Below are 26,200 nucleotides of genomic sequence, written 5' to 3' on the forward strand. Positions count from 1 at the left end.
CCAGCCCTAATTCCAAAGACAATTCCTAGTTAATAGCTTGTTGCATTTTTAAATCATTTCTAGACTTTGAGTTTTTGAACGAAATGGCTAGCTGGGGAATGTGACCGTTTTATATGTATGTTGTGGGTACAGATGGGCACAGATCTACACATAGCTTTAAGGGGAATTTTTTTCCTAACACATCTCAAATTAATGAAGTGATAAGAATTATTTCTTTACGAATTAGAGTACGTATGAAAGGAACCGTTGGTTTAGAGTGATAATCTAACATGGAAACAAAATTTGTAACACCACACTATAAGGTTAAAAAGAAAATAGTATAATAAAGGAAATACAAAGGCTTTGGCATGGTTTTTACAATCAACAATGGTTAATTTTGATATGTAGTTGTGAACAACTTCAAAACACTTAAGTTTAAAACTCTTGCAAGCACTTTTAATTGATTAGGAATGAATTCTAGATGCACAAAATGATTGGACTGTGAACAGTAATACAACTATATCTAAGAACAATTAATTTTTGCTGGCCAAAAAAGAAACGTATGATTGCATGAAAATGTGTATAAAACATCTATAGAGTATTCTTGTCAAATATAAATGAAATTAACTTTATTATAGAAATCATTCTGAGGATTTCTAGGGAAGACAAATACTTACATTTTGACATAAAACAAATTGGATTTTATCGAAGACACACTCTACCTTTTAGCTATCAACTTTTTTCTTCCTTGAATTTATATCTTACCCTTTTTTGCACATAAACTTCATCTGTTAACAACCTTTGGAAAACCAACAGATATTCTTACATAAATCTAGTGCATGTTGTTCCAGGTTTAATTATATGCAAAGGAATGATACAAACTTGGAACATCAGTCCATAAACTATGAACAGATGGGTAGAAGTATTTGATATATCTTGATAAAACTCTTAAATTCGTGGCAAAGCTTGTTGATCATGGTTTCCTTTTTTTTTTTTTTTTAAACAACTTCATGACCAACACAGATCAAACATCCATCCAGTCTACGTTGTTCTTTTTTTCATAACATACAAATGCCCATTTACAAATAATACACCAAAATGAATAAAAGTTTGGATACCAAAATGAAGATTTGTTCCAACTGATATCGTGCCTTCTGTATACAAAGGTCCTTGTTTCAAGTCCATTCCCCAGTGGTACAATACAGGACACAATTGCAGAACTGAAGTGCTTCTAACAACCATTTTTCTTTCCTTCCTGAACGCCCAACTGTTGTGTCCACATAGTCACTGACTGAATTAACACAATATATCCTTTTTTTTTTTTTTTTTTACTGTAATCTTGGCCAATACTGAGACATATCAGGTTCACTTCCAGGAACTTGAACTGGAACTGACACACCAGGGGAAATGAGTCCTAGAAGTGGATGAGAGAAATAGCCATGTAGAAATTCCCTTCGAGAGATAAGCATGGAGTATGAATTATTGGTTAAAAAAAAAAAATCTAGTGCTCTCTAACGTTCTAACTGTATTTTAAAAAAAAATACACAAACAGAAGTAGCACCTTCAGAAACCAGATAACATGTTTCCACGTATCTATTCAATCCCAAGTCCTCCCACACAAAAGAGGAGGGGAAAAAAAAAACAAAAACAAACAAACCTCCATTTGTTTGTTTGTATGTTTGGAACTGTACCAATATAACTATCTCTGGAAAGCCCTTGTGGTACTTCTTCATCTGCAATGAAAGGCAGGGAAGAGCTGGGAAGGTGAGAAGTCTTCGGACAACACTCACCACACTGCTCGCTCACTCGGGCCCTCACCACTGAGCTCTGGCGAATAACCTCTCTTCAGAGAACCTACATTCTCAGGCCTTGCCTTCATACACACCGTCTGTGACCAAATTCAGGAAAAACAACTTTGCTTTCTATCTACATGGGATCAGGTTACTAACTGGCTTGACTGAATTTCCCCCATTGGATCAGTTTTCCCCAGAGAAAACTTGCGAGCAGCAAAGAGTTAAAACACACCATGACACGAGGCCACGTGGTTCTGTGGAGGTTCACTTTGAGCGAAGGGACATCACCTGGCAAAAGGAGCTGTGAAGGCCACCTCCGCGTAGCCTGCAGGGGGCGGCGGCTCACCTGTGGAAGTGGTGCCCGAGGTGCCCATCGGCTGACTGTTCATGTGTGTCTGCATATGTGGGGGGGTGTAGGTGTCATAACTCCGCCCGTTCACCGAAGGGCTGGTGGGCAGCATGCAGGAGTACGAGGAGGTCTGGCTGGGGACTGGGGGCTGAGAGGAGAAAGGCAAACCAGTGGTTACCGAGAAGCACATCCCACGGCCACATCCCCAGGCTCTCCCCTCCCCAGGAACTGTGCCAACAAGCTGTATCATTAAAGATGCCCTCATGTAGACTACTGGAATTCCACAGGATAGCCTGGCAATCGGGCCTCCAACCAGTCCTTCCACTGACCACCACTAGAGTAAATATTGCCCCAAAGTACTGCTATCTAGCTAGATGGTGGATGCTATTCATAAAATTAATAAGGTTTTTGTCCATTTGCATCTTGGACCTCTGTTGGCATCTGCAGAGAAGCTATAGCATGAGGACTTCCATGAAAACACACCCCCTCTCCTGCAAATCCAATCTATTTGCGAATCTAGTGACGACCACATCCTGTATCTCAAGCATGTGGGAGGAGTTCTCTAGAAAATCTGCTCCAGAGACCCTGGGAGCCTTTCATGGTTGGACTCATGGGATTAAAGACTCTTTGAAGAGGGAGATCAGTAATGATCTCAGATTAAAATGGTCAGAAGTGTCAGTAAATACTAAGCCCCATCCTGAGAATTAGCTGTGACTTCCTTATAGACCTAAAAACCCAGATGAGAGTCTATCCATAAAATTGGGTTGCTCCCCTCTGAGTGTTTGGACTCAATTGAGAAAGTAAACCTTTCTCCTAAGTGAATAAGAAATACACAGAACTGACACAAAATCCCTCATGAGCTCATGTAGAGCTATGCGAGGGCAACAAGATTGGGATGAATTAATAGAAACATAATGCCAAGAAGAAGGGAGATGATAGCACTACTCTGTTCTCCAAACTGCAGAAGTGTTTAACATTTCAAGATTCACCCTCTCAGAAAGGGTGACCCAGTAGAGAGGGTTTAGTGGAAAACACCCACCTCTTGTAAGATAGTTGAAGATTATGGTCAACGAGATGAACTGATGGACAGACAGACCAAAACCCACTCCCCCGCCCAGTTCCAAAATCCAAAGAGCAAATTTTCTCTGAAAGGTAGAACTATTGATAACTTTTAAATTTCTGTTATGCTTCATGAATGTATGTTTGTTTTGTTTTATGGAAGTTGTGTAACTTTTTAAAGTTAGTGTTTGCAATAAACTGACCCCACACCAGTCAGTAGGTGGAAACAACCTTCATAGAACAGTAGCCCCCGTGGAACTGCTTCTAAATGTTTTCTCATATACAAATTTTGTGATCTTGGCAGAAACCTGGATGTCACTATAATTTACAAAACTAAACAAGACACTCAGCGGCCCTATGGAAGTCGGAGCATGACTGGAACATCAGGTTCAAAGGGGCAAGCATGCCTTGAGGGCCCTGCCAGAATTTCAGCTTGCATTTTTTTCTAATTCCCAAAATCATTTCCTCTAGGCAACCTAACTTCTGGAAAATTCCAAAGCAGTTGTAGTAATACCAACCAATGGGCCGTTAATCCCTTCAGATACATTAATTGCACTACGGCTACTAATATCCAGATGCAATAAAAATCAACATGTGAATAAATTCCTCTGAAGCTGCTTATGTAGCTGCTCCTGTTTTGGCCTGAAGACTGTGAAACATCTATTTTGTTATTATTTGGAGTTCAAATTCATCAAAAGACTTTCAGGGGTGAGGGTTCCATCTGTGTAACCCCAGCACTGTTGCCAGCAGGGGCTCAGCCTGGCCAATCTCACACCGCCCAGAATCTTCCAGGAGTCCTGGCAAAGTCACCACAGAAGGCCCACCAGAAGACCAAATTTTTTTTTTTCCCATCAAGAATCCATCCAGGTCGAAAGTTGTAGTACACCCCACCTGCCCCATGTAACTTCCATCAGAAAGGGCTAGTAGTCTATCCAGGACCTCGCACATGTAGGAGCAGATAACCATTTAAAGCAGAACTGAGAGGAGAGGCAGGCTGGAACCTAAGTGTATCCAGGCAGCCAGCGTGCCACAAACTTATGACGTAATTCATGGCCAAGAAGTGCTCAATTTTTAGCAAATACCTCTATTCCATTTTTTATTGTAAAATACAGAAGAAAACTCACTGTTTCTTTCCGTATATCCCACTATGCAAATACAAATCTTATTTCTGACCCTTTTTTCCTTCCTCACTGGTTCATCACATATACTCTAAATAATACCCAAAATGGGTCCACTGCGTATGTATTCATTAATATGAACAGAGTAACATAAACCCAAATGTAGGTATACTCTCAGCCCTTCTTATCTAACAACGTGCCAGAATTATTTCCACTTTCTGGTATCCAAAACATGCCCCATCCCCACCCAACATTTTCAAGCTAACATCCTCTCTGAGCAAAAGGCAGATTAACTTGGTTTTCATGGTTTTTTCAGAGTGGCCATCCATCAATCCATCAGTCCAACTGAAAGACTGGATTGGCTGTTTAACTTGACTAGTAGGGTACCTAGGTGGCTCAATTGTTAAGCGTTTGCCTTCGGCTCAGGTTATGATCCCAGGGTCCTAGGATGGAGCCCCGCATCAAGCCCTGCATCAGGGTCCCTGCTCAGCAGGTAGCCTGCTTCTCCCTCTCCCACTCGCCCTGCTCGTGTTCTCTCTCTCGCTCTCTGTCAAATATATAAATAAAATCTTTAAAGAAAATAATATTATTGTTAAAAAAAAAAAAACAAACTTGACTGGTAAAGACAATCACCGCACCTGGGAAGGTTCCCAAGGGTGCACGCACGGCCAGTGAGATTTGCAGGCCCTGAACCACCCCCCCTCATTTCTTCTCCCAGGCACCCAGGATGCAGGCAGCCAGCGGCCTCACTTACTTGCATAGGCAGGTTATTTGCCATGGTGAAGCTGGGCATAGGCGGCAGGGCGCTGTACGTGTTGGTGAGGGCAGTGTCTGTCCGGCCCAACATGGAGCCCGAGGTGAAGGAGGAAACTGCAGGAGGAGGACACCACAGACCGTCATGCTGAGAGGCAGGGCCAGGGCAAGCAGGTGAAGCGTATTTATGACTGGTATGAATATTCAAATTACCAGGTGTGGTGGGTTGTGGGATCGGTTGGTAGACACTGGTGCTGAAGCTACTGCTGATGGGGATGTGACTGGGGGTGTTGCTGGCCTGTCTCCTCTGGTTCCTCAGTTTTTCTTCCCTTCTCCATTTGGCCCTCCGATTAGAAAACCATACCTGGAAATCAGATGGAACAGGTCAGGCCTGTGCCTACCCCAGCCCATCCTTCCCCCCTCTTGCCTCCACTGCTCCCCAGCCCCACACCCCATCCCCCAGGGGCAGCAAATCATTTAGCAGACTGAATCCAGTTTCTAGAAAGGAATAGCGCTCCTTACAACTAAGCACCTTTGTGTCCAGAAAGGGCAAATGGGAGGCATCACAAAGCATGAAACCACACGGCCCTGGGTACCTGTATTCTTGCTTCAGGTAGATCGATTTTGGCTGCTAGTCTTTCTCGGGCAAACACATCCGGATAATGGGTTCTCTCAAACTCTGGAAGAGAAAGTTGAGTTTTCCGCATTGTGCCAGAACTTCACAAACCAACCAAGTGTGTGTCAACCAAGCTCAGGCTGGGTCCTACCTCTCCATTTCTGTCACCTCCAACCACTTCCCTTAAAAATGCCAGTACCTCTCTATCTGTCAAATAAATAAATAAAATCTTAAAAAAAAAATGCCAGTACCATGGTTATGGACTGTACTTGGAAGAGCTATCCCACTGGATAAATTTTCCTTTAAATTTAAGTTAAATTTTCTTCAGAATGACATTCATTCGAGTACCCTTCTGTGGCCTGACTTAGCCAAATCATCATTTTTTTCTTTATGAGAAGTCAGACTCTTGGTCTTTGAATTACTGGTACATGAAAAGAAGAGAGAAAACACACACACACACACACACACACACACACACACACACTGAAAAGATGCCCAGGGTTAAAAAAAAAAAAAAAAGAAAGAAAGAAAGAAAAAAGAAACCTTTTCAGTCCTCTATGCAAAGGGCCCCGGCTAAATTTAGCTCTTTGTCCTGAAGATGTGGCATTTAGTTTGATTTACTGCTTCTCTACTTTGAAAAACTCCATCACCTTTCTCCAGGGCCTCAATTTGCTCTTGGGTAAAGGATGTTCTATTTCTCTGCAGCTTCCGCTTCAGCTGAAGTCGCATCTGGGCCTCGTCTGAATCTTCTCCATTGGAACTGATGGAGTTGGTATTCTCTCCCCCTCCTTCCTGTTGCTGGCAGCCATCTGGAACAAAAAGAATAGGACAGTGAGAGAAATCTGGAATAACTTGGAGCCCGGGTGTAGCCATAAACTCCAAGAGCAGTCCCTCCTGACAGGCTCACCAAGACATTCCCTAGGTCACTTAAGTGTCAGCCTTCTCCTAATAAAAGACATCAATGACATACATTATCTTTCTTTCTCTCTCTCTCCTTTTTAAACCAAGTCTGTATCTTTTTATCTGTTTTTGTCAAGAAGACACTGTACAATATAGACACTGCAAAGTAGCATGTCTTTGAATAACAAAACAAGCGCTGAAGTTTCCAGTTAAAATGATCCCTTATAACTAACCTTGAGTCCCAAATGCCTCGCTCAGTTCCCTTTCCCTACAGAATTTATTTACCTATAGCTCTGTTGGGAAAATAGAAGAGTGATGTTCAAGATTTCAGCTGATCTATAATCAGTAATTCCTATCTAATCAATTAGATGTTGATAGGTTTGTAGAAAATGCTATTAAGAAACCAAACCAAGCTTGTAATCTTTTAAAAAAAATATTTATCTAGTTTTTATTTGAATTCTGCACAGTCAATTTCATTTTAAAGGTTGTGAATTTAGAAATGCTCGCATTGTTCTGCAGTTTTATTCAACTATTGTATGAGTGCGCTTTGCCTTGACACCTATTACGAGCACAGCTGTAATTATATCATCACCAAGAACAGGCTATAATTGCTGAAAATGGAATTTTATATTTAGATAAAAGGACTGTCCATTCTTTGTAATGTGTTGCACCAGAGAAAAGTAAGATTTCTTTTAAATTTTTAACGTGTAATTTTAAAAAAGAAATAGTAGAGAGTTCACTAACTAGCTAAATATGCTATGCTGCAGCTGAATCCTTGGCATATCATTTAAGTGGTACATTTTTAATTAGGGCATTTCCACCACTTTTAATGTAATTTCTATCATTAAACAGGGGAAAGTTTTATTGTTTTCCCTTGCTGCTTGGAGGGCAAGTTGTACACTTGGGCTAGCTGTCTCTTGCCTTGCCTCTTGCTCCTGAGGCCAGGCCCTGTCTGAAGGGAGGACTCAGCCCTCACTGGGCCTCCAGGGCCACTGCAGACTGGGTCCCGGGTCTTTGGTCCCGAGGCTCCCAAGGGATACCAACAGGGGCTGTGCCCCCCCATCCTAGAACTTTGGCGGGAGGGGGGGCAGGGGGGGTCACGCCTCTAGGGACGCCTTGGTGGGAATCGACTTGGCCAGGAATATCATTTATAACCAGGAGACAATAGGCAGTGCCTTCAAAGAGTTCAGGGAATTGTGACAGGATCTAGTGGGATCTTTTCAGGAACTTTGAAATGTTTTAAAACCCCAACTTTCTCCCCCATTTAAACAGGCGGATTCATCGGCACTGGCCACCATATGGGCCCTTGGAGATCTATTGAGATGACCACCAACACTTGAATAGCGAGGGGCTGCTTTTCAGCGCCGCACAATGCCCCGCGAGTAAGGGAAACTATTAAACTCCTGGGGCAGGAGCGTTGGCAAACTTTCGTGGGCAGAATTTTGAGGCCACAATGAGCGCGAACAACAAAAGGATTCTCTTGAGGCGTGCAGCGGGCCACATTGTGTTACAAGAAGCCCAGTCAACAGACTTTTCAGTGAAGTGTGTTAACCCCTCTGCTCTGCTATCATTAATCACTGTCCGAAGAGCGGGGCCTCAATGCTATTTAGGGCGCTTGGCTGGGGGGATGGAAGGTGGATGGGGGGCCAGAGGGGGAGGGGGGGGGAGGCAAGGAAAGTGGATGGGGACCAGGCGGGCTTGTGTGGGAGGGGCGCATGGGGAAGGCAGGGAGGGTGGAGACCAGGTCTGGGGTAGAAGAGGGAAACAGGGAGGGTGGAGGGGGCCAAGGGGGTGGGCTGAGAGGAGGAGGAGGGGGTGGAAAGAGATGCAGAAAGAAGGAAGACTTCAAAGAGACAGAGACCAGAAAGGTAGAAGGACAGAAAAAAGTGCTGAGGGGGAAAAGAGGCAAGAGGAAAGACAGGGAGAGAAAGGAGAAAAGGAAGACAAGGGATACACAATTACTAAAGAGACCGGCTCTACTTGGGTCGTCTTGCGCTACTTCAGAGAGGTGGGGGGTCGGGGAAGGCTACTTAGCAGAGGGAGACGCTGCACTCACAAGTGTGGGCACAAGTGTCTGTACTAATTTACTGCCCCAAGTTTCCAGGTGACTTTCCAAAGTGAAAAGAAAGAAGAGACCCCACCCCCTCAATTTCAGATTCAACGAATGGGGAAGACTTCAGAAATAGCCCCTTTTCGCCAGTTAACTAGAAACTAGGCCTGTGGATTATTCTTCATGGAAAACACAAAAATCCCCCACCATGCGACGTTTAGGGACTGGGGTGCTGAAGAGAGCACAATCCTATCTCCCCAGGGTGGTCAGTCGTGCCTTCCAGGTCACTCATGCCCACTCCAGCCCTTTTTCTTGGCATTTTTGATTTCACCAATTAAACAAAGCTGCCGAGGTTTCCCTCAGGAGACCCCCGCAGATAGCATTCTCTACTCTGGTTTGCTTCTCTGACATTTTCCTAATTTTAAAACTTTGGAGATTTGCATGCTCCCATTCCCACCCCCCCACCCCCCCAATCTCTCGCTGTCTCTCACACAGGAACGCAGGCGTGGCACTCATTTGAGAACGGACATTTAAGGGGTAGGGAAAGTCAATGGAGACAGAGAGCCCTTTGCGGGGGTTGGGGGGGGGCGGCACTAGAGGCCGGTCAGGAGAAACTGATGAAGGCAGGATCCCTCCACGACCCCGCAGAGCGGGCATGCCCTGCAGAAAGTTTGTTCCTACTTTCAAAGTAGCAGGAGAGGTCGCTCTTAGACTGGGCACCCCCCCCCCTTTTTTTTCCTTTAGTGGATTTACCTTCCACTCTTAAAGCTTTTAACAAAGTAAAACTAAAGGTTGGATCTCGAATTCTCCATATGATAAACCTAAATGGCAGACAATTAAGATATCTTCTTTAAAAGGCGCCCCCTCGGAGCGCGCAAAGAAGGGGCCTTCAATGAGCGCCTCCACCTTCCAGCCTAATCCGTGAGAAGGCGAGTGAAAGCGCCTCCCATTATCCCGGCCCCAGGACCATCTGACGCTGGGGATAGGATTTGTTTCCTGGAAGAAGGAGAGGAAAAAAAAAAAAGAAGATGGTGGTGGAGGAGGAGGAGGAGAGGAGGAGGAGGAGGAGGAGGAGGAAAAAAAAAAAAAAGACGCTGGGAAATAAAATCATTCCTTAGTTTCTTAGTGTCTTAATCAGTGAGGCGGAAAACAAGCAAGAAAAGATAGCAACCCGGTTGCGGCACCTTTTCAGCTCTGGAGCGCGGATCAAAACATTGTAGCATCTGTTGAAAGGAGACTGACTAAATCCTATAGAGGGCCTGGGTATTAGGGGGGTGGGGGGGAGGAGATAAGAAAAAGTGTCTCCGTGATCCCTAAAACCACCAAATCGCTGGAGAATTGGGGCTGGATAGAGTTGTCTCTTGTTGTTGTCAGCCCACGTCGTCGCGATTTTATTCACCGCCGCATGGCGTGGATCAGATGGAAACCATATTTGTCTCCCTCTGAGACCTAACCTCGCCTTATGCTTTCGGAGTAATGGACTCTTTAAAACCCCAAAACGGCTTCCCGGGCCGGGAGAGGGGGCGAAGGAGGGAGGGGGTCTTCTTAGCCCCGGAAGATCTGAGGATTCCGGGGCGCGTCGGCCGATGCCGGCCACCCGCACCCCGCGCCCCCACGCCCCGGACCCCCGCAGCGGGGGCGGCGGCCGGCGCCCGCGGTCGCTGCCTCCGAGTGGGTTTCTTGCGGGGGCGGAGAGGGAATTGGCAGTCGGTGAGTCAGAATCCTCCTGCAATTCGGCGCCTAAAAGTTAAAAGCTCCTGAATTAGCGCCACCTCCCGCCGCAACCATCGCCACAGGGTCCTTGCGTGAGGCTCTCGCTTCCCGCCCTCAAGCCTCCCGGGACGAAAAGCTGCCCTAATCGGGCGCCACCTCTGGTGGAAAACAGAGGGGCTGGCAAAAGTGCTGCCCTGGGCTTCTGTCCGGACTTGGGAAGCAGGAGGGTGGACGTCCAGTAGGCCCCAAGCTGACGAGAGCCCTGGCACCGGGGGTGGGAGGCTGGGATGGGGGGGAGTGGAGGCTCTGGGCTCAGCCTTCCCAGACCCGGCCACTGCGCCCCGTGCTCTCCCCAGGAGTTCTCGGACCGACCCTGGCCGCCCAACTCGGCGGGGGAGGGGCCCCAAGGACCTCAGGTCGCTGGGGGCTGGGGGCCGGGCGCTGGGGAGTGCCAAGTTCGGGTGTCTCTCGGGTGTGTCCCGTGTGCGCCCGTGGGAATCCAACCATTTCCGAGGTCAGGTGAGGGTGTGGTGGTCTACGCTCAGCCCCGTCACTCCCTGTCATCAGAGGCGGCCCTGGGCCTGGGCCCGAGGCCGGAGCTGAGGCGGTGCCTCCTCGGGTGTGCCCACCGCACCCCGGGAGGCCGCAGGGTCGGGGCGGGATCGGACTAGCTGGCCAGCGGGGTAGCCCAGGGGAGCCCCGGCCCAGCGCATCAGGAGGCCTCCGCCGGCCCAGCGGCCGCGCTGGGAAACACAGAGCGAGCGCTTTGCTCCCTATCTTCCCAGTGTCCGTCCTATATTGTTTTCTGCTCTTAAAACTGACATGTCTAATTGGCAATTGGTGCCGAATCGTGTCCAGAGGTCTCTTGTGGAACATTTCTACAGCTGTCTCCTTCAACTAGACGCTTATTCATGTCGCCTTAATGAGAAACAAAACGTTCTCTAATGAGCAATTACAGAGCGACAGGATTGTTCCCATAACAAATTCTTGCGAGTGACAGAAGCATCCTTTGTACCAGATATTTCGCATACTGTTACCGATTTTCCCTTCTCTAGCCCGGCTCCGTGGAGGCGCGGGGCACCCGGAGCCGGTCCGGGAGCGCACTGACGCGCGGGCAGCCCCGGCAGCGTCCCCGCGCCGCCGCCCCCAGCCCGGAGCCCCCAGGCTTCCTCGTGCTCCGGGGAGTGAGACGCCACGTCCCATTATCCCGCATATTATCTCCTTGTCACAAGAACAACAAATACCGATTAATCTTCGGAGTAAACTGTTTCCTATTCTTGACCAAGCTACCTCGGGGTGTGTAGGGGAGGGGAAAGCCAACCGGCCCCACCCCACCCCCATCTGGTCCTCTTCCTCCATTCCTTCTCAAAGATCCTGCGACAGTCCGGATTCCTTCTCTCCTCCCAGCCCCCCCCAACCCCACTCTCTTCAGCCAGCGGCCTGGGACACCCCGCAGGCCGGCTCACAAGTGTCCTCACCCCACCCTTCCGGGCAGTCGCCACCCACAGAGGGTGAGAACTGGGGGCCCATAGAAGTGGAGGGAATCCGACCAGAGATGACGGGGTTGTGTGAGTTGGGAGCCCAACGCTTCCAATGCCCTATCCTGTACTCCACCCTGCATCTCGCTGCTCGCCCTTTCATAGGCACCCTACTCGTAGTCACATAATTTGTCAATTATGGCAAAAAGCAAAACGATACAATTATGTTTACCTCGCAGTCTGTCAGTGTGTTAACTTGTCACACTTTTACAGCAAGGGGGCTCTCCGTGCATTTTAATGGCAAATTTGAATAGGGCACCACACAGCTAAGTCTTGCACACGCACATATTCCTGCCCACAGCATACACGCGCACACGGACCGGCTGCATTCTTACTACTCCTGACACCCATGACCCTCAAATTTGAAAGGCTAATGAGATAGTTCAACAAACGCTACCCTTTTACAAGGCAAGTCGGTGTGTCCCAAGCCTTTAAAGAGTCTCTCCACGATATTCTTCGAGTACAGAATTGAGAAGAGGGGAGACATTAGGAGAGAAGATGGGCAAGGGGGGCTGCCTATATGGGGAGTTTTGAGGGTGGGTGCTCAGGTTTTTACCTTGCGTAGGTTGCCCTGGCACCGAAGTCCCCGGATACCAACCAGGGCGGGTGCCCCAGCTTCCGGTCTGCCCGTTCAACATCCTTAGTTTGTCATACATGCCGTCTGCGCCCATCTGTTGCTTTTCGCTAGCCAGGTTGCGAAGAACTCTGTTTATTGATGACACCTGCAAATCAAACCAAAATCAAACCAAATGGTAACGTCTCCCAAAGACAGTTGTCCTATCTCCAGTCCCCATCTCAGCACACCCACTCTCTTCAAGAACGACACTTAACATGTTTTTTTTTTTTTTTAAATACAACCAAACAAACAAACTCCAAGCCATCCTGGGACAGTGGGTGGATTTGCAGAGACATTTTAGACAGAATGACAGCCATCACTTGGGGCGTGGAAGCTGAGTCGGGCAGAGAATGCGGGATGGAGAGGGCATTTCCTTCACTACTGCTGGATGTCTATGCGGACCTAATCTTTGTTAAAAGACTCCCTCCAAAAAGGCTATGACTTGGCTTAGAGCTCCCTTTCACTCCATCTCCTATTAGGGCAGAAGTGGATGTCTGACACCTGAAGGAAGGTTCAGGCCATCTGAGTGGGAGGAGGTTAGAATTTGGTTTTCATTTTCATTTTCCTTCTTGATTCAAGTGCCTTTCCCTGGGCGCCTCCACCTTCTACTTTGCAGCATGCAAATAAGGTGAAAAGCTCCCCGCCCTTGACTCCCATTTTCCAGAAGATCAAAAAAAGGGTCAGTGTCCTCCTCTCAACACCCCCAGATACAGAGGTGACAAAGGTGGAGCAGGGAGGGGACAGAGGCAGAATGACACTGGCAAGGAGGAGGAGGGTAGGCAGGTGAAGAGAGGGGATGGTAGAGAGGAACGAGCATGGGGCTTAGGGCAGGGAGGGGGAATGATCTCCGTGAACTTACACTTGGTATGTTATCGTTGGTACAGACCCCCTCGGACAGTAATCTGTCTCGGATTTCCCAAGCAAAGATGGACGGGCACTCCCGCTTATACTGGGCTATTTTGCTTACAACTTCTGGAGTCGCTACTCTCGGTTTACTACCACCGATCGCCCTGGGTCTGATGGAGCCAGTCTCGTAATACCTGCCCAGAATTTTACTCACACATCCGTTGGACACCTGCATAGGGGAAGTGGACAGAAAACCACATTATTAATAATTTCAAGACAAAAATAAAATTGTTTAAGTATGCATTAAACAATGACAAGCTTACGTTTTGATTGTCCAGCACTTGGACTTTTGCATCTGCATGGGTCTATAACACAAAAATATACCTTCAATGGTATGAGAACTTACTGTAGAGAGCTTTTTTTCTTAAAATTACATTTGTAGCCCTAAAAACTACAAATATGATGATACTTTCAAACAGTCTGAACTAAAAAAAAAAAAACTAATTTAAAAGTTTTTTTTAAAAAAACTGTTTTCTTAAACATTGCCTCAAGATGCATCAAAACGAAGTCAGATTAATTTTTTTGTGCTGACCTTACTCAAAGTGGTGTTATGTTTTAATGAGCAAAGGAGGAAAATAAACTAAAATTGTACGTATTTTCCTTTTAAAAAATATGCCCAGTTGAGTAAACGTGAGTTAGGTATGGAGGTAAATAGCATTTGCCTTTTTAAATCAATATACATTCTTCATGAATATGAAGACGGCAAACAAATATCTCAAAATCTGAGGTGAGCATGGGATGAGGGAGAAGGGAATAAATTATGCTGGTTTATACAACTCAGCTCATTATAGTTCATAAACTATTACCACAATTAATGTTTTCACCAAATGAAGGGTGCTTGGGATTTTCTTTTGTTTTTTTAATTCACACACACTTTTTTTTTTTTCTCCTTTAAGCAGATGAGTTATCTTATGTGACTGACCCAGGTTGAAAGAGATAGGGAAGGATGTTGGAAGGAAAGGGGAAAGCGGGGATGGCAGGGGAGTGGGGTAGGGACCGGAGTGGGGTGGGTGAGGGGGGGGTCCGTAATTAGCAGCGTTTACAGCAAGAAATGAAGAGAGGGCCTTGAGAGTGGAGGGCCGCGGGGGCGGCGAGTGGGGCGGCGCCGGGAGGATCACCTGCAGAATTCGGGAAATGTCGCACGGCCGGGCCCCGCTGTGAGCTAGCTCTACGATCTTCTGCCGGGTGGAGTCCGGCAGTGGCCGCCCGTTGACAAAGACACCACCGAGCTGATTCACTCCGCTGTGACCTAAGGAAAAGGGAAAGGAGAGGAGAGCAGAGCAGAGCAGAGCAAGGAGGAGAGGAGAGGAAGAGGAGTAAAGAGAAAGAGGAGGAGGAAGAGGAAGGAGAAGAGGAGGAAGAGGAAGAGAAGACAACCACAATGCATCCTCAGCTCCCTGCTAGCCCATGCCAACCTCAGCATTCGGTTTCCTGCTATCGATCAAAACCGCCACGGGACCACGCAACCACGCGGGGCATCAGGCAGCCCAGCCCAACACAGCCATGCTCCTGCCCACCGGACTGCAGGAGCACCGTACAGACACATGCCAGTGAGCAAGAACACGCGCACCTCACTCCCGCTGTCACTCCTGCCGGGGCCCCAGCCCACTTGCCCTCTCCAGAAACAGCCCAGCCAGCCTCTGAGCCCACAAGGTGCAAACAATCTTTCAAAAAATATCCTCCCAAAGATCGCCTCTGAATGTCACGGCAAAACGTGGGTTCTGCAGAACCCACACTCAGTCTCCAAGGTCTCTGCCTTGTTGGAACTGTGATAGCAAATCCTACAGCTCTTCATGTTCCCTTGGACTCCAGAGTCCAGAAACGTTGGCTGTCACACTCCAAACTTTGGCGAAGCCACAATCACCAGCGTTGAAAAAAAATTACACGTATATATATTACATTACATTACGTATCTATGTGAAGAGATGGGAAGGCCGTAGAGAAGAACCAGAAGAGCAAATGTGCGGCTGGTGAACCCCAACCTGGGGATGAGCCCCAGATCGGCTCCAAACATAGAGTAGTTTGGCTTGCAGCACTGGGGCCGAGAGCCTGGAGCCCATCCGCACCGGCCACAGCTCGCTTTACTTCCGCTGCTCAACTCAGCCTTCCACACAGCCAAGCCCAGATATTAGCAAAAAGCGAAAAGAACAAGAAAGGAGCACACCACAGTGTCTTCTACCCCCTCCTTTATCTTGTTATTCTCCCAACCTCACCCCCATTGTCTAATCTTAGAGAATAGAGAAAGGGAGTTAGCACCTCTGGCTAGTCCCCTCCCCAGTAACCACAGGCACACAAATAAAGCCGATTGCCAATTTCCACTTCCTTAAAAATCTCCAACCTGCAGCCCCGACTCTAGAGAGCAGCCCTTCCAGGAGAAGACGTGGCTCCCCGCTCCGCTTCCTGCTCTCTCTCCTCTTCTCTCTTCTCCTTGGAGCCTCTGATAAATTGACTCCAGGAGCCTGAGCTTCTTAGCAATAAATAAGCTCCAAATATAGAAGAGGGGGGAAAATATGATGAGCCTCTCTGACATTTGTCTTTAAAATAAAACTAGCTGCACGTCAAGTTTGAGCTTAATTTCTGGAAATAGGCGGAAGTCGCTCTGGATCATGCATGGAAGGCTAATTGAAAAGATCAGTCGGGGCGCTTGTGGCAGCCTTGTCACTTTGTGACACTGCTCCGCTCCGGGAAATTGCATCGTCACGACAAACGGGACCGTGATAAAACGACCCTTTCCGTCCCTATTTGTAGATCACTCAGACGAGATTGAACTGCACTCGTTTCCCCTTCGAGGGGAGCCGCGTTTTCAGGGTAGCCGAAGGCTTGGGGCGGAGGGGGGCCCTCACCGTCGGGGGCGGGGGCAGAGCCTCAACTCGATGAGAAGTGACAGGCGTTTGGGGGATCTGGGCTCCGGCCTGGCCCAGCGCGAGCGGGGACATCTCGGGGACACCACTTCTCCAACAGAGCGAGGCCTAGTCCCCGCTTCCGGTTTCTGCTAAGTCCCCTTTATTGCCTTCCTTTGCCTCACAAGACCTAGCTACTGCTCCAGCTGCGGAGCCTTCCCTTTGGGCAAAGGGAGCCTTCCGGGAAAGAGAAAGGCTGCCCCAGAGAGAGACCGAGAAAGACTTTCCAAACTTCACGCAGCCTGGGCAATTCCCAATCCATGAATGCCAAGGTGTGTGAGGCCGACTAATCCTTAACTTCCCTCCTTCTCCCCCCATTGCAAAAATAACGAGCCGGCCACCTCCGCAGCGGCGGTCCGCGGGTGCTCGCCCAGGACACGCCAGGGCCAGGTTGCCAGCATCGAAAAGGCAGCGAGGAAGCGCCGCTCTAAGTTCCCCTGCAGAGGTTAAGCCTCAATCATTGTGTCCCTTCCCTAGGGACGGCTGGCGCTCTCGCCCAGTGGCGATGATTATGCGCCTAGAATTCGACCGCGAAGCATCTAATAGGAAAACATATGGTGTCAATTTGGATGCTCTGCGCCTCGCGCACACCCGGGAGCGAGCGGCACAAAGCCCTGCAGGCCGGCCCGCGACCCCACGCCCCTTGGGGCCTGCCAACCAGGCCGCAGCGGCAAACGCTCAGCGCTGCGCACCCGGGGCCGGGACCTGCCGGAGAGCCTATGGCCGGGGAGCCTGAGCTGCCGGGGGAGAGCCTAGCAGCCAGGAGAGGTAGGCGGAAGCCCCTCCTCGCCAGGGAGGCTCCCTCCCGGGCCAGGCAGGTTCTGCACAGCTAACCCGCCTTAAAGCTCGCCACCTCGCGCGCTTCGAGCCCACCAGCCGCGGAAGCACTTGGGGCGGCTAGCGCTTCCAGGACCGATGGATCCGGCATTGGAGACCCTCCGAATTCTGCAGTTCGGCAAGGGAAGGTGGCTAGAAGACAGCCCTTTCGGCACTCCTACCACAGCTGAACCCTCACACCGCCTCCAGACTCTGCACCTCACAACCAAGGCCTAGTTTCACTGGGTCTCCAGGCTCCCCAGGCCCCGGCTCCAGACTAGCCCTGCCACATACCAGCACTCACGGACTGAGCAGGAAGGTGGGCTCGGGCCCGAGGGGCCTGGGCACAGAGAGGATGGCAGGCACAGGGGCCGGGGATTCAAAGGCACTGCGGGCCTGGACCGATCAGAGAAACCCGCATAGCTACCAGGGCAGGGCTTCTCCAGCCCCAAGGCTCGACACCCACTCTCTTTCCAGACGCAGTAAACCTACTCTGGCCAGTAACAACCTCAGGGTTCCAATTTACCACCACCTCCCACCATCGCAGGCCAGGGAGTCCCACTCGTTTTGCCTTCTAGGCCCAAAGCTGGGGTGGGGAGGGGAGGAGCTGTCCTGAGAATGACTGGGGGAGGGGACCCCCCCCCTCCATGGAGGAGACATTCAGTCTTGGCTAAACCCAAAGGGGCCTCCTACTCACGCAACTAGGAGAAGCCTCCGCCCCCGCCCTGTTCAGCCCAGCCTCTCTCTCTGGGGTCAGGGCCCGGGCAGGGGCGGGGAGGGGGTGTGAGTTACAGGATTTGGGGGGGATGGGGTTTCTCTACCTTAGCTTCGCAAACTCTAGCGGGCTATTCTGAAGGGCCCAGCCCTTGTTCTTCCAGGAGCGAGAACAGCAGAGCAAACGTCCTCCCCTCTCGGGTTGCGGAGAGCGAAGGGGGGCACGGCTGCCTCAGGTCCCTGGGCCTCTTCCCTTGCACCAGACGGCCTGGCCAGCATGGACACCGAGAACCTCTGCGCCCTCCCTGACCCGCTGGTCCCAGTGTCCCCAGCCCAAAGTCTGAAAAAGACCAGAGGCACTTACTGTTCTGCATGCTGGCGCTCGCTGGGGGCCGCGGGATCCCACGGGGTTCGAATATGGGGCTCTGTTAGCAAGAATATAGGTGTTAATCCTGGGCCCATGCCAGGTAAGCCTAACTCCCAACAGAGGATGACCTGGAGCCTGAACAGGAGAATGCCCCTTCTTGAGGAAATGATGCACTCAAACACTTGGGACCACTGCGGGGTGGGGGGCAACCCCCTCTACCCTACAGTGCATGTAAAATCTACCCTTTGGGCTACAAATAAAATACTCCAATATTCCCAACCTGTTTTCCCTAAACCTCTTTGAAGTTCACTCTTCAATCAGGAGAAATGACCCAATTTTGATTTTGTGTGTGTGTGTGTGTGTGTGTGTGTCTTCTTCCATGTGAACAACAATGAAGAAGTATTCTGACTCAGGTTTTGGAGCCCAAAGCAGCCACCGCAGAACTTGCCTGAAATCTGGGATGTCTGTCCACTCTTACAATAAAAGGTCTCACACATCTGCACACCCCTAGTTAAAGTCTTCCCCCTAAGACAAAACACAAGGAGAGAAAGGTATGTCAAACTTGGCTCAAAAGATAGGCCCATGGGCTCTCAGAGCCACACTTTCAGAAAAACAAAACAAAACAAAACAAAACATGCATCTAGGGATTAAACTACCATAAAACCCTAAATCCCAGAGTTACAACCACATTTCCAGCTGCCTCTCTTGCAGAAGTACCCACCTTTTAAAAAGTGGCTACTCTGGTCTGACTTGGAAGAACTGGAGCATCTGACAAGTCAGGGAACCATTTTGCAAAAATATCAAGAACCAGTTAAAGGGAAAGGGGAGAGAAAGAGACACAGTGGTGTTAGGAACAGAGGCCAAAGACTAATACCTGAAGTTTAGAGGTGAGGGGAGGAGGCTCTCTAAACTTCAGGGTGCCTGAGGGTGCAGGCTGGGGCCGATCAGAAGGACTGCAGAGCCCATTCTCCTTCCTCAAGGAATTTCACCACCGGAGTTTCCCCAAGGCCCCCAGCACCCAACTCTCTGGTTACCCCTTCATCGTCCACTGTCTCCCTCAAAGCTTTCCAGCCAGGGCCCCACTCCACCCACCTCCTAGCCTTTCCGGGACTTTGAAACTATCGAGCCCAACTCCCCCCCAACCCCAACCTCACTTATTGTGATTAACTTCTCTTTTGGTGTTTAGATCTTCCCCCCTTTTACTGTACTGTGACACACGCTGTCTACCTCGCCTCACTGCTTTAAAAAGTACGAACAGGAGGGGGTGAGCGTGGTCGACAAAGCCTACAGACAGCAAACAATGGCTTCTATTCTCCAGCTCTCCCCAAACCCAAAGAGCAAAACCGAGTCTCCCTAACCAGCAACACAGCTTCCAACCAAATGTACCAACAACCCACCAACTCACAAAGGGAACAGAGGGACACTTCTAGCTTTGTAAGTCCTGACCCAGCTCGGGTCCCCCAAGGTTCGCCCTCCACCACCCCCTCCCTGCCTTGCCCTAAAAAGAAGGTGGGGGGAGAATAGAAAAGTAATTTCTTGTTATAAATATCTGGAGGTAATTGTGTTACTGGTGTGAGTTGTTAGGGGCTGTAAAAAGATACAACGGCACCGTGGGGAGCTCAATTGGGAAGAGAGAGTTACAATAAAGAACCTATTCAAAAGGTTTGCAAAAAGAGAGAGAGAGAGAGAGAGAGAGAGGTAAAATAATTAAATAGTCACAGCATTATTTCTCCATTTAAAAAAACTAAAATATTCATTCTTTTCTTTCTGTTTTGCTTATTGTAATTATTAATCTTGCCTGCCTACAAGCAAAGAATTCCAAGAAGCACATTTTTCCTCTTCAAGGCCATTCATGGTCTAATTTATTAACTAGCTGGGAGGCAGCTTAAATCCATAAAAATAAACTTAAGAGGAGGAATTTTCCCAGCTTTCAAACGTGGCCTGGTAAATACTGGAGACAGCAGAGGGCTACCTAGTTACCTCTAGCCGGGTTGGCTCCCAGGGCCTTTATCCTGTCTCTCAGTCCCCACAATCACAGTCAGATCCAGGAGGGGCAGAAACCCCAACTTCTTGAAGAATGTGCCTCCCCCAGCTCAAAGTGAGATTCTGAAACTGCAAAGTAGCCGCAGCTAGGGTGAGGGGAAGTGGAATTCTCCTAGAAGGGGTAAAACTTCCTGAACTCCACTCTGTGACCCACACTGTACTCAACCACAACTGAATGCCCCCATCCTGGCCCAGACTTTTTTCAAGCCATTAAAAAAAACAAATTCACTAGCTGATTCCGAAGAGGCCCAGCCGATTAATTTTTGAAGCAACTGGGAAGGTGGAAACATTTCGTGTTCCAGTTCTGCTCCATTCCCACCTCCATCTCAGCTAAAAAGCTATTTAATTAGTTAAGTAATCGTTAACACTTAGAGCAAAAGCAACCCGGGAAGCTGGCCACACGGACACCCGGAAGCAGTCGTGGGCAGGGAGGCTAGAACCCCCCCAATTGCAACCAGAGCCCACCCCCCCAGCTCAGCCCAGGGCTTTCTACAGCCCTAGTCCAGTCAGAGACTCACTGGGGGGAAAGAAAGAATCTCCAGACACCTCGGACTCCAATGGGGCCTTGGTCCTCTATGCTACCCCCATCCCGGACGCAAGCCTCTGCTTTCAAATGCAGTGGTTTAAATCACTGAATTCTCAAAATCCATCCTAAACTCTTTCGCTGCGGTGAAGGGGAGAGCTCACTTTGGGCCCTACCGGCCCCCAGCCAAAGAGTAATTAGCAATTAAGATGACAAAGTTTCACTCTCTAGGGCCAAATAAGATAACAACTTATCAAATTGCCTTCAGAGGTTTGCAAAAGTCGCCGGCTATAAAAAATATGTCAGCAGCAACACCTACTATTTCTCCTTGGTAAACTCACCAGGCTTTCAAGCTCTTTGCTTTTCATTTCATTTTCTGCTCCTGTCCCCTCCTCAAACCTTCCCAAGTTCGAGTTAAACATCCAAAATGGCTTAGGAAGCTTTAGAGAGTATGAGGGGGGAAAAAAGAAACCACGATCACTTTGTTTTTAAACTTTCTAGAAATCACTCATGACTGGAGGGCTGGGTTTAAGCACTCGAAAAAGAAAGCATTTCCACTTGAAATTCAACTCCATTTCCCCCCAATTACACTTGCTAAAATTCAGGGCTATTATGATCCAGGGAGACTGAGAAAATCTGCACAAGGAAAGAGGCAACAACTTTATGAACTTTGAAAAGACACTTTTCCTCCTGGGGTCTTAGAATCGAAAAGCTCTCAAATTACTCAGACTAATTAGCTGGGAGAGGATGTGATCAGACGAAGGGAAAAGCCAATGCTTTCATATTGATTTTTTTTTTTTTGAGGCCTCACAAAAAAATCAGGAGATCTGGATTATTATTATTTTTTTTTTTTAAAGGCAATCCACCTTTCCACCTCGAAACTTGTTGAAATGGCAACACCGGGTGCAGCTTTGTCAGAGGAAGACAAGGAAAAATACCCACCGAGAGCTGGGAGCTGGAGGATAGGGAAGACCCCAGCTTTCGCAGGGCGAGGGCGACGGTTGGGGGAAGCCTGGGGAGCAGAGAGTTTTCAAGTTCCGAGCTCTACGCTCAACTTGGGGGCAAGAGCCTGGGGGCTTGATGGAAGCTGACAATCCTCCCGCTCGGCTCTGAGCTCCCTCGGAGCGCGCGTTCGCCCGCCTTGGCCTGGTGGATTCCTTCCCGGCTCACGCTCACTCGCTCTTTCTCTCTGCCTCCAGCGTGTGGCTGCTTTGCCGACTGACTCTGCTCCGGCTGTCGGCGGGCGCGGTACCCCTCGGCGCTCGAGTGCCCGCCGACTCTTCGGTGCCCGAGCCGAGCGCCGCACAAAGCCGGAGGGCGGGCGGGCGGGCGGCGGCGCGGCGAGCTGGCTCCTTGGCGCTCCCTCGGCACGCTCGCTCTGTGCGCGCTCGCTGGGCCCTCGGCCGGACAAAGCGGCCGGCGGAGCCGGGTCTCCGAAGCCGTTCCCGGGCCTGGGGCACCGCAGAGCCTCTTCGTCCTCTGCCGCCGGCCGGGGGCATTTGGCTACGTTGGGGTCGGGAGCCGCGACAGCTGCTGCGCCCGGAGCCTCGGTTCTTCCAGCGAGCCTAGCTCGTGCGGGCGCTGGGACTGAGCCGGCCGCCTGCCCCGAGCCCTGCGCCGCTCCCGCTGGCCGGCTGTCGCCCTCCGACGCGGGCTTTCGCTGGAAGTAGAAAGTTTGGGCTCCTGCGTGGAAACTTCTCCGGCCCAACTCTCCCGGCGTAGCAGTGGGGGAGGGGACCGGCCAGAGGGAGGAAGGAAGGAAGGAGGGAGGAAAAGGGGAGACCTGCCTGAATATTGCAATAAAAATGAAGCAAGAAGAAAGAAGCGGACTCACCTTTATGAGGCATCCTCTCTCGTCAAAGCTCCTGTCAAGAGTTTTGGTTGGTTGGGTTTTGCTTGCTGCTGTTGTTGCTTAAAGACCACAATGGTTTGCAATGACGGTGTTTTAAAGGAGTTGCTGGTGAGAGTTTTCTCCACGGACGCTGCTGGTTTGGTGTGTGAGAGCAATTCTCAGATCCCTGGGAAGGAGACAGAGATTGACAATAAAATGGGCTGTCAGCGGCTGGAGAGTGAGAGATAAAGAGTGTGGGTGAGGGAAGTGGCTGCAGCCAGCACACCTATGCTGATTGGTGATGGCTCAAGTGTGTTAATGTGTGTGTGCCGGCGCCCGGCCTCGCCTCCACCGCTCCTCACTGGCCCATTAGCGAAGCCTGACCTCTGTCATCATCCTCCAGCAAAACACTTCCTCCTGCGCCTGAACCAGAGCGGGAAATGAGGCCGAGCCACGGTTCGCTTTTCAAACCCACTAATCACTCCGCAACATGCAAATGCACCGCTCGCTCCCACACAAAATATTGCTTTATGCAAAGCAGCGCCGGGGCCTCGCGCCAGCCGATTGGATGCTCCCTCTCCCCGCCTGGTGCAATTGGTCCGTTTGTTTGAATATGAATACACTTGTTTTCGGCTCGATGGTGGGTCCCGGCTTCTCTCCCCGCCGCTGGGCCCCCGAGCCCGGGCTCTGGAGCTGGCGCTCGCCGACATCTCTACGCTCCGAGCACTCCGGGAGTCAGCGCTGCCCGCACTGTGGCCACGAACTTGAGGGGTCGAGTGAAGGCCGCTGGGCGGCGGGTCGCGCGCCCCCCCCCCCGCAACTTCCCCCCTCAGCTGGGCGCGGGACTCCCAGCTCGTGGAGGGAGCAAGTTTCTGCAGCTTCTCGCAGCCCTTTCTTGCCAACTCCAGCGCAGCGTGGCCTGCCGCCCCGCCCCCGCCCTCCCCTCTCGCCCTACCTCGTCCCCGCCTGGGCGCTGGGACGCGGAGCACCGCAGCGGCCGCGCCGCAGCCCACCTGGCCGCAGGGAAGAAGAAGAGAAAAGGGGCGTGAACGACACTGGGTCCCGGCAGCAACACTCCGGCGGAGGCCGACACGAAGCCTAGGCCGAGACGAGGCCGCCTGGCTGGGAACTCGGCGAGGCCCGGCGGCCTCCTTAGTCCAGGCCTCTGGGCCTGCCCATTCCCCTACTCTTGCTCCCCCGGCCCTTTCTTCGGTCCGTTCTTCTTTCGGAAGCCGCGGTGCGCAGCGGAGCGGAGGCACAGCCGGGGCTGGAGAGGCCCGAGCAAACACGCCACTTACTTTGTGTACAGAGGGTTCTTGTGAAAAGCCCTGAAGAGTCCTTACCAAACACTCACCAACTTCTCCCACGTGCCATTTGTTGACTAAGTGCGGCTGCTTTTCCAGGAGCCTGAGAGGAGGGGGACTCGAGGGGGAGAGGAGAGGAGAGGAGGGGTAGTGGAGGCCTGGGGTGGAGGAAGATGACCAACGCTGGGGAAGAGTCGTGTGTGTGTCCTCGCCAGCGATGTCCGTGTGTCAGCGTGTGTCGATGTGTTCCACTGGTTATCTGTGTGCAGTGCGTGGGGCTCCACACAGCAATTCCTTCTCCAGGGTCTGCTCAGTCCTGGGAGGCAGCTCCCCTTCGGCGGTTGCCAGAAAACGGGGAGGAAAGTAAGCAAATGGCTTTTCTCTTCTGACCACACACCAGAAGTCCATTTGTTGAATGCCGGACGATTAGGACACACCTCAGTACACTCCAAAGGCGCCCCTTGGCGCACGCAGTTAAGGTGACAGGGGAGGGAGCGGCTGTCTAGTCCTGCGAAGTCTGCAGTTATCTCAGAGCTTGCTGGCCAGTTGCAGGGGAGGTGGAAGGTTTGGGATGGGGGACACACCCCAGGACCCAGCAAGGGAGAATGGGGATGGCATAGCTTATGCCGGGAGGCTGAAAGGAAGCCGCGCCTGGTACACCTCTTGACTTACGAAAAGTGCCGAAAGTCAGGCTCATCAACCAAGTCTGTGCACCCTGAACTCGCCGCTGACAGGCCATGGGACTGCCGTCCTTGGGAGCTGGGACCAGGAGGACGTTGCAGGCTGCCATGGGCCGCTGGCCTAGTGTGGGCCTCACGCTGTCGTCCCCAACCGGGACCCACTAATGCCACGACCAAGGAGCCGGGGCAGAACTCCAGAGAAATGGGGCCTCCTCTGACCGGACCAGGCTTGGGCTTGCACAACCTGCTGACCATCTCCACCTGGGGATGGTCCTTCCCGTGGCCCAGGAGCACTCCTGGGGGGAGCCCAGGCCAGAAGCGAAGGAGGTGGTGCCAGGCGCTGGGGTCAGCAGCCTCCTGTGCGAGAATTCGTAGGACCGCGACTTTCAGAGGCTCCCAGGAAGTGGGGCAGCGGGCTCAGGTTCCCAGACCAGCAGGAATCTGCACTTTTCTCTTCCTTTTTACTCCTCAAACAAGTGTTAAAGAAGCTTGAACTCAAGTCCATTGGGCATAAGGAAGGGGGGGGTGGGAAGAGGCCCAGAGAATGTCCGAACTGGAGGCGAATATCATTTTTACAACCTTTCAATTAGCGACCGAGTGGATTAGCACCTTCTTAAGCTTTGCCTCGGAAAGAAGCAGCCATAATCTTGTTGCTATTTCCCCCCAGGGCACTGGCTCTTTGAATTAGCTCCTTCTCCCACCCCTCAACCCCCACCTCACCTCGGAGAAAAGTTTTAACAACAAAAAATCATAACAGGCAAGGAGCCGGGAGTGAATGCCACTGACGTCATTGGGTGGGGGTGGGGGCTAGGGAAGGACTCTTTTGGAAACCCCTCTGCACAAACAAGAAACAAAAAAGACTTGGCTGCTTCCAATGTGTCAATATTTGGGGGGGGGGGGAGCCCAGCCCGGAGGGAGGCAGAGTTTTCAAAGTTTAAGGAGAGAGGGGTGGAGAGCGAGATTTCCTGTTCTCCCTGGAGGGAGAGTCTGTGCAATCTCGAGGAGGTGGGAGTGCGTTCTACTTGGTGGGGCGCCTCTCACCCTGTACCTGTTCTGGTCGCGGCACGGCGGGTTGCGGAGCTGGGACGGAGGCAGAACGCCAGGACCAGAGGTGTATGTAAAACTGAGACAACCCTCAGGTCGCCATTTTAATTGCGGCTTGCTGCAGGACCAAGGCCCACTTGCTGCCCTCCAGGGCGGGGAAATCGCGCCTTCCGTTTCTGTGTCTCTGTTTCCCGCCTCTCGCCAGGTACTCCCGCTCCCCCGCCCTTTGGCGCCCGTGAGGGACGTCTTTTCGGCCTGTTCGTGCAGGGGCCGCCGGGGTCATGCCACCCGGTAGGGAGGCTGTCCGTGCCGAGGGAATCACGCTGGGCGATCGCCACTCACTCGAGTCCGCCCTGAGCCTCTGGCCAGTACTGGCTCCTAAGTGCAAGATCCGGCAGCATCTCAGCCCCAGCGACCCCTGGCATTTGCCTGTCCCCTCTCCCCAGATTTTCGGTCCAGAGACGGCCTCTGGCAAGGCAAAGACGTGTCTGGTTCCTGACGGATGTGCTTTCGGCTCCTGGCTTCGGAACCAAGAGTCTCCCACCCGGTGTTGCTACACCTCGGAACTGTGGCTTTCCACCGCCAAGC

The 26,200-nt window shown here is 50.9% G+C and overlaps 1 protein-coding gene across 4 annotated transcripts; it reads right to left on the reverse strand.

Moving 5' to 3' along the window:
* Nucleotides 1-1,077: 1,077 nt before the first annotated feature.
* Nucleotides 1,078-18,689, reverse strand: PAX6 (paired box 6). 4 transcript variants are annotated; one of them, XM_032359362.1, is made up of 12 exons: nucleotides 18,636-18,689; nucleotides 18,185-18,245; nucleotides 14,509-14,639; nucleotides 13,654-13,695; nucleotides 13,545-13,559; nucleotides 12,425-12,590; nucleotides 6,318-6,476; nucleotides 5,648-5,730; nucleotides 5,265-5,415; nucleotides 5,053-5,168; nucleotides 2,119-2,269; nucleotides 1,078-1,393 (listed from the first exon to the last, which is right to left on the reverse strand). In XM_032359362.1, the coding sequence occupies exons 2-12, from the start codon at nucleotides 18,192-18,194 to the stop codon at nucleotides 1,308-1,310; spliced, it is 1,110 nt and encodes a 369-aa protein (XP_032215253.1). In that variant the 5' UTR covers nucleotides 18,195-18,245; nucleotides 18,636-18,689; the 3' UTR covers nucleotides 1,078-1,307. The 4 variants fall into 4 exon arrangements, with proteins under 4 accessions (XP_032215253.1, XP_032215251.1, XP_032215254.1 ...); XM_032359360.1 differs by having other exon boundaries at nucleotides 13,344-13,559; XM_032359363.1 differs by lacking the exon at nucleotides 13,654-13,695.
* Between the last annotated feature and the right edge of the window lie 7,511 nt (nucleotides 18,690-26,200).

Source organism: Mustela erminea, chromosome 9 (assembly GCF_009829155.1).
Source record: "Mustela erminea isolate mMusErm1 chromosome 9, mMusErm1.Pri, whole genome shotgun sequence".
Lineage (NCBI taxonomy): Eukaryota > Metazoa > Chordata > Mammalia > Carnivora > Mustelidae > Mustela > Mustela erminea.

Coding starts and splice junctions, on each gene's coding strand:
- PAX6 (XM_032359360.1), bottom strand. Junction 13,696..14,508: donor ACATTTCCCGAATTCTGCAG/GTGATCCTCCCG, acceptor TTTGTGTTATAG/ACCCATGCAGATGCAAAAGT. Junction 5,169..5,264: donor CCCACAACCCACCACACCTG/GTAATTTGAATA, acceptor CTCCTCCTGCAG/TTTCCTCCTTCACCTCGGGC.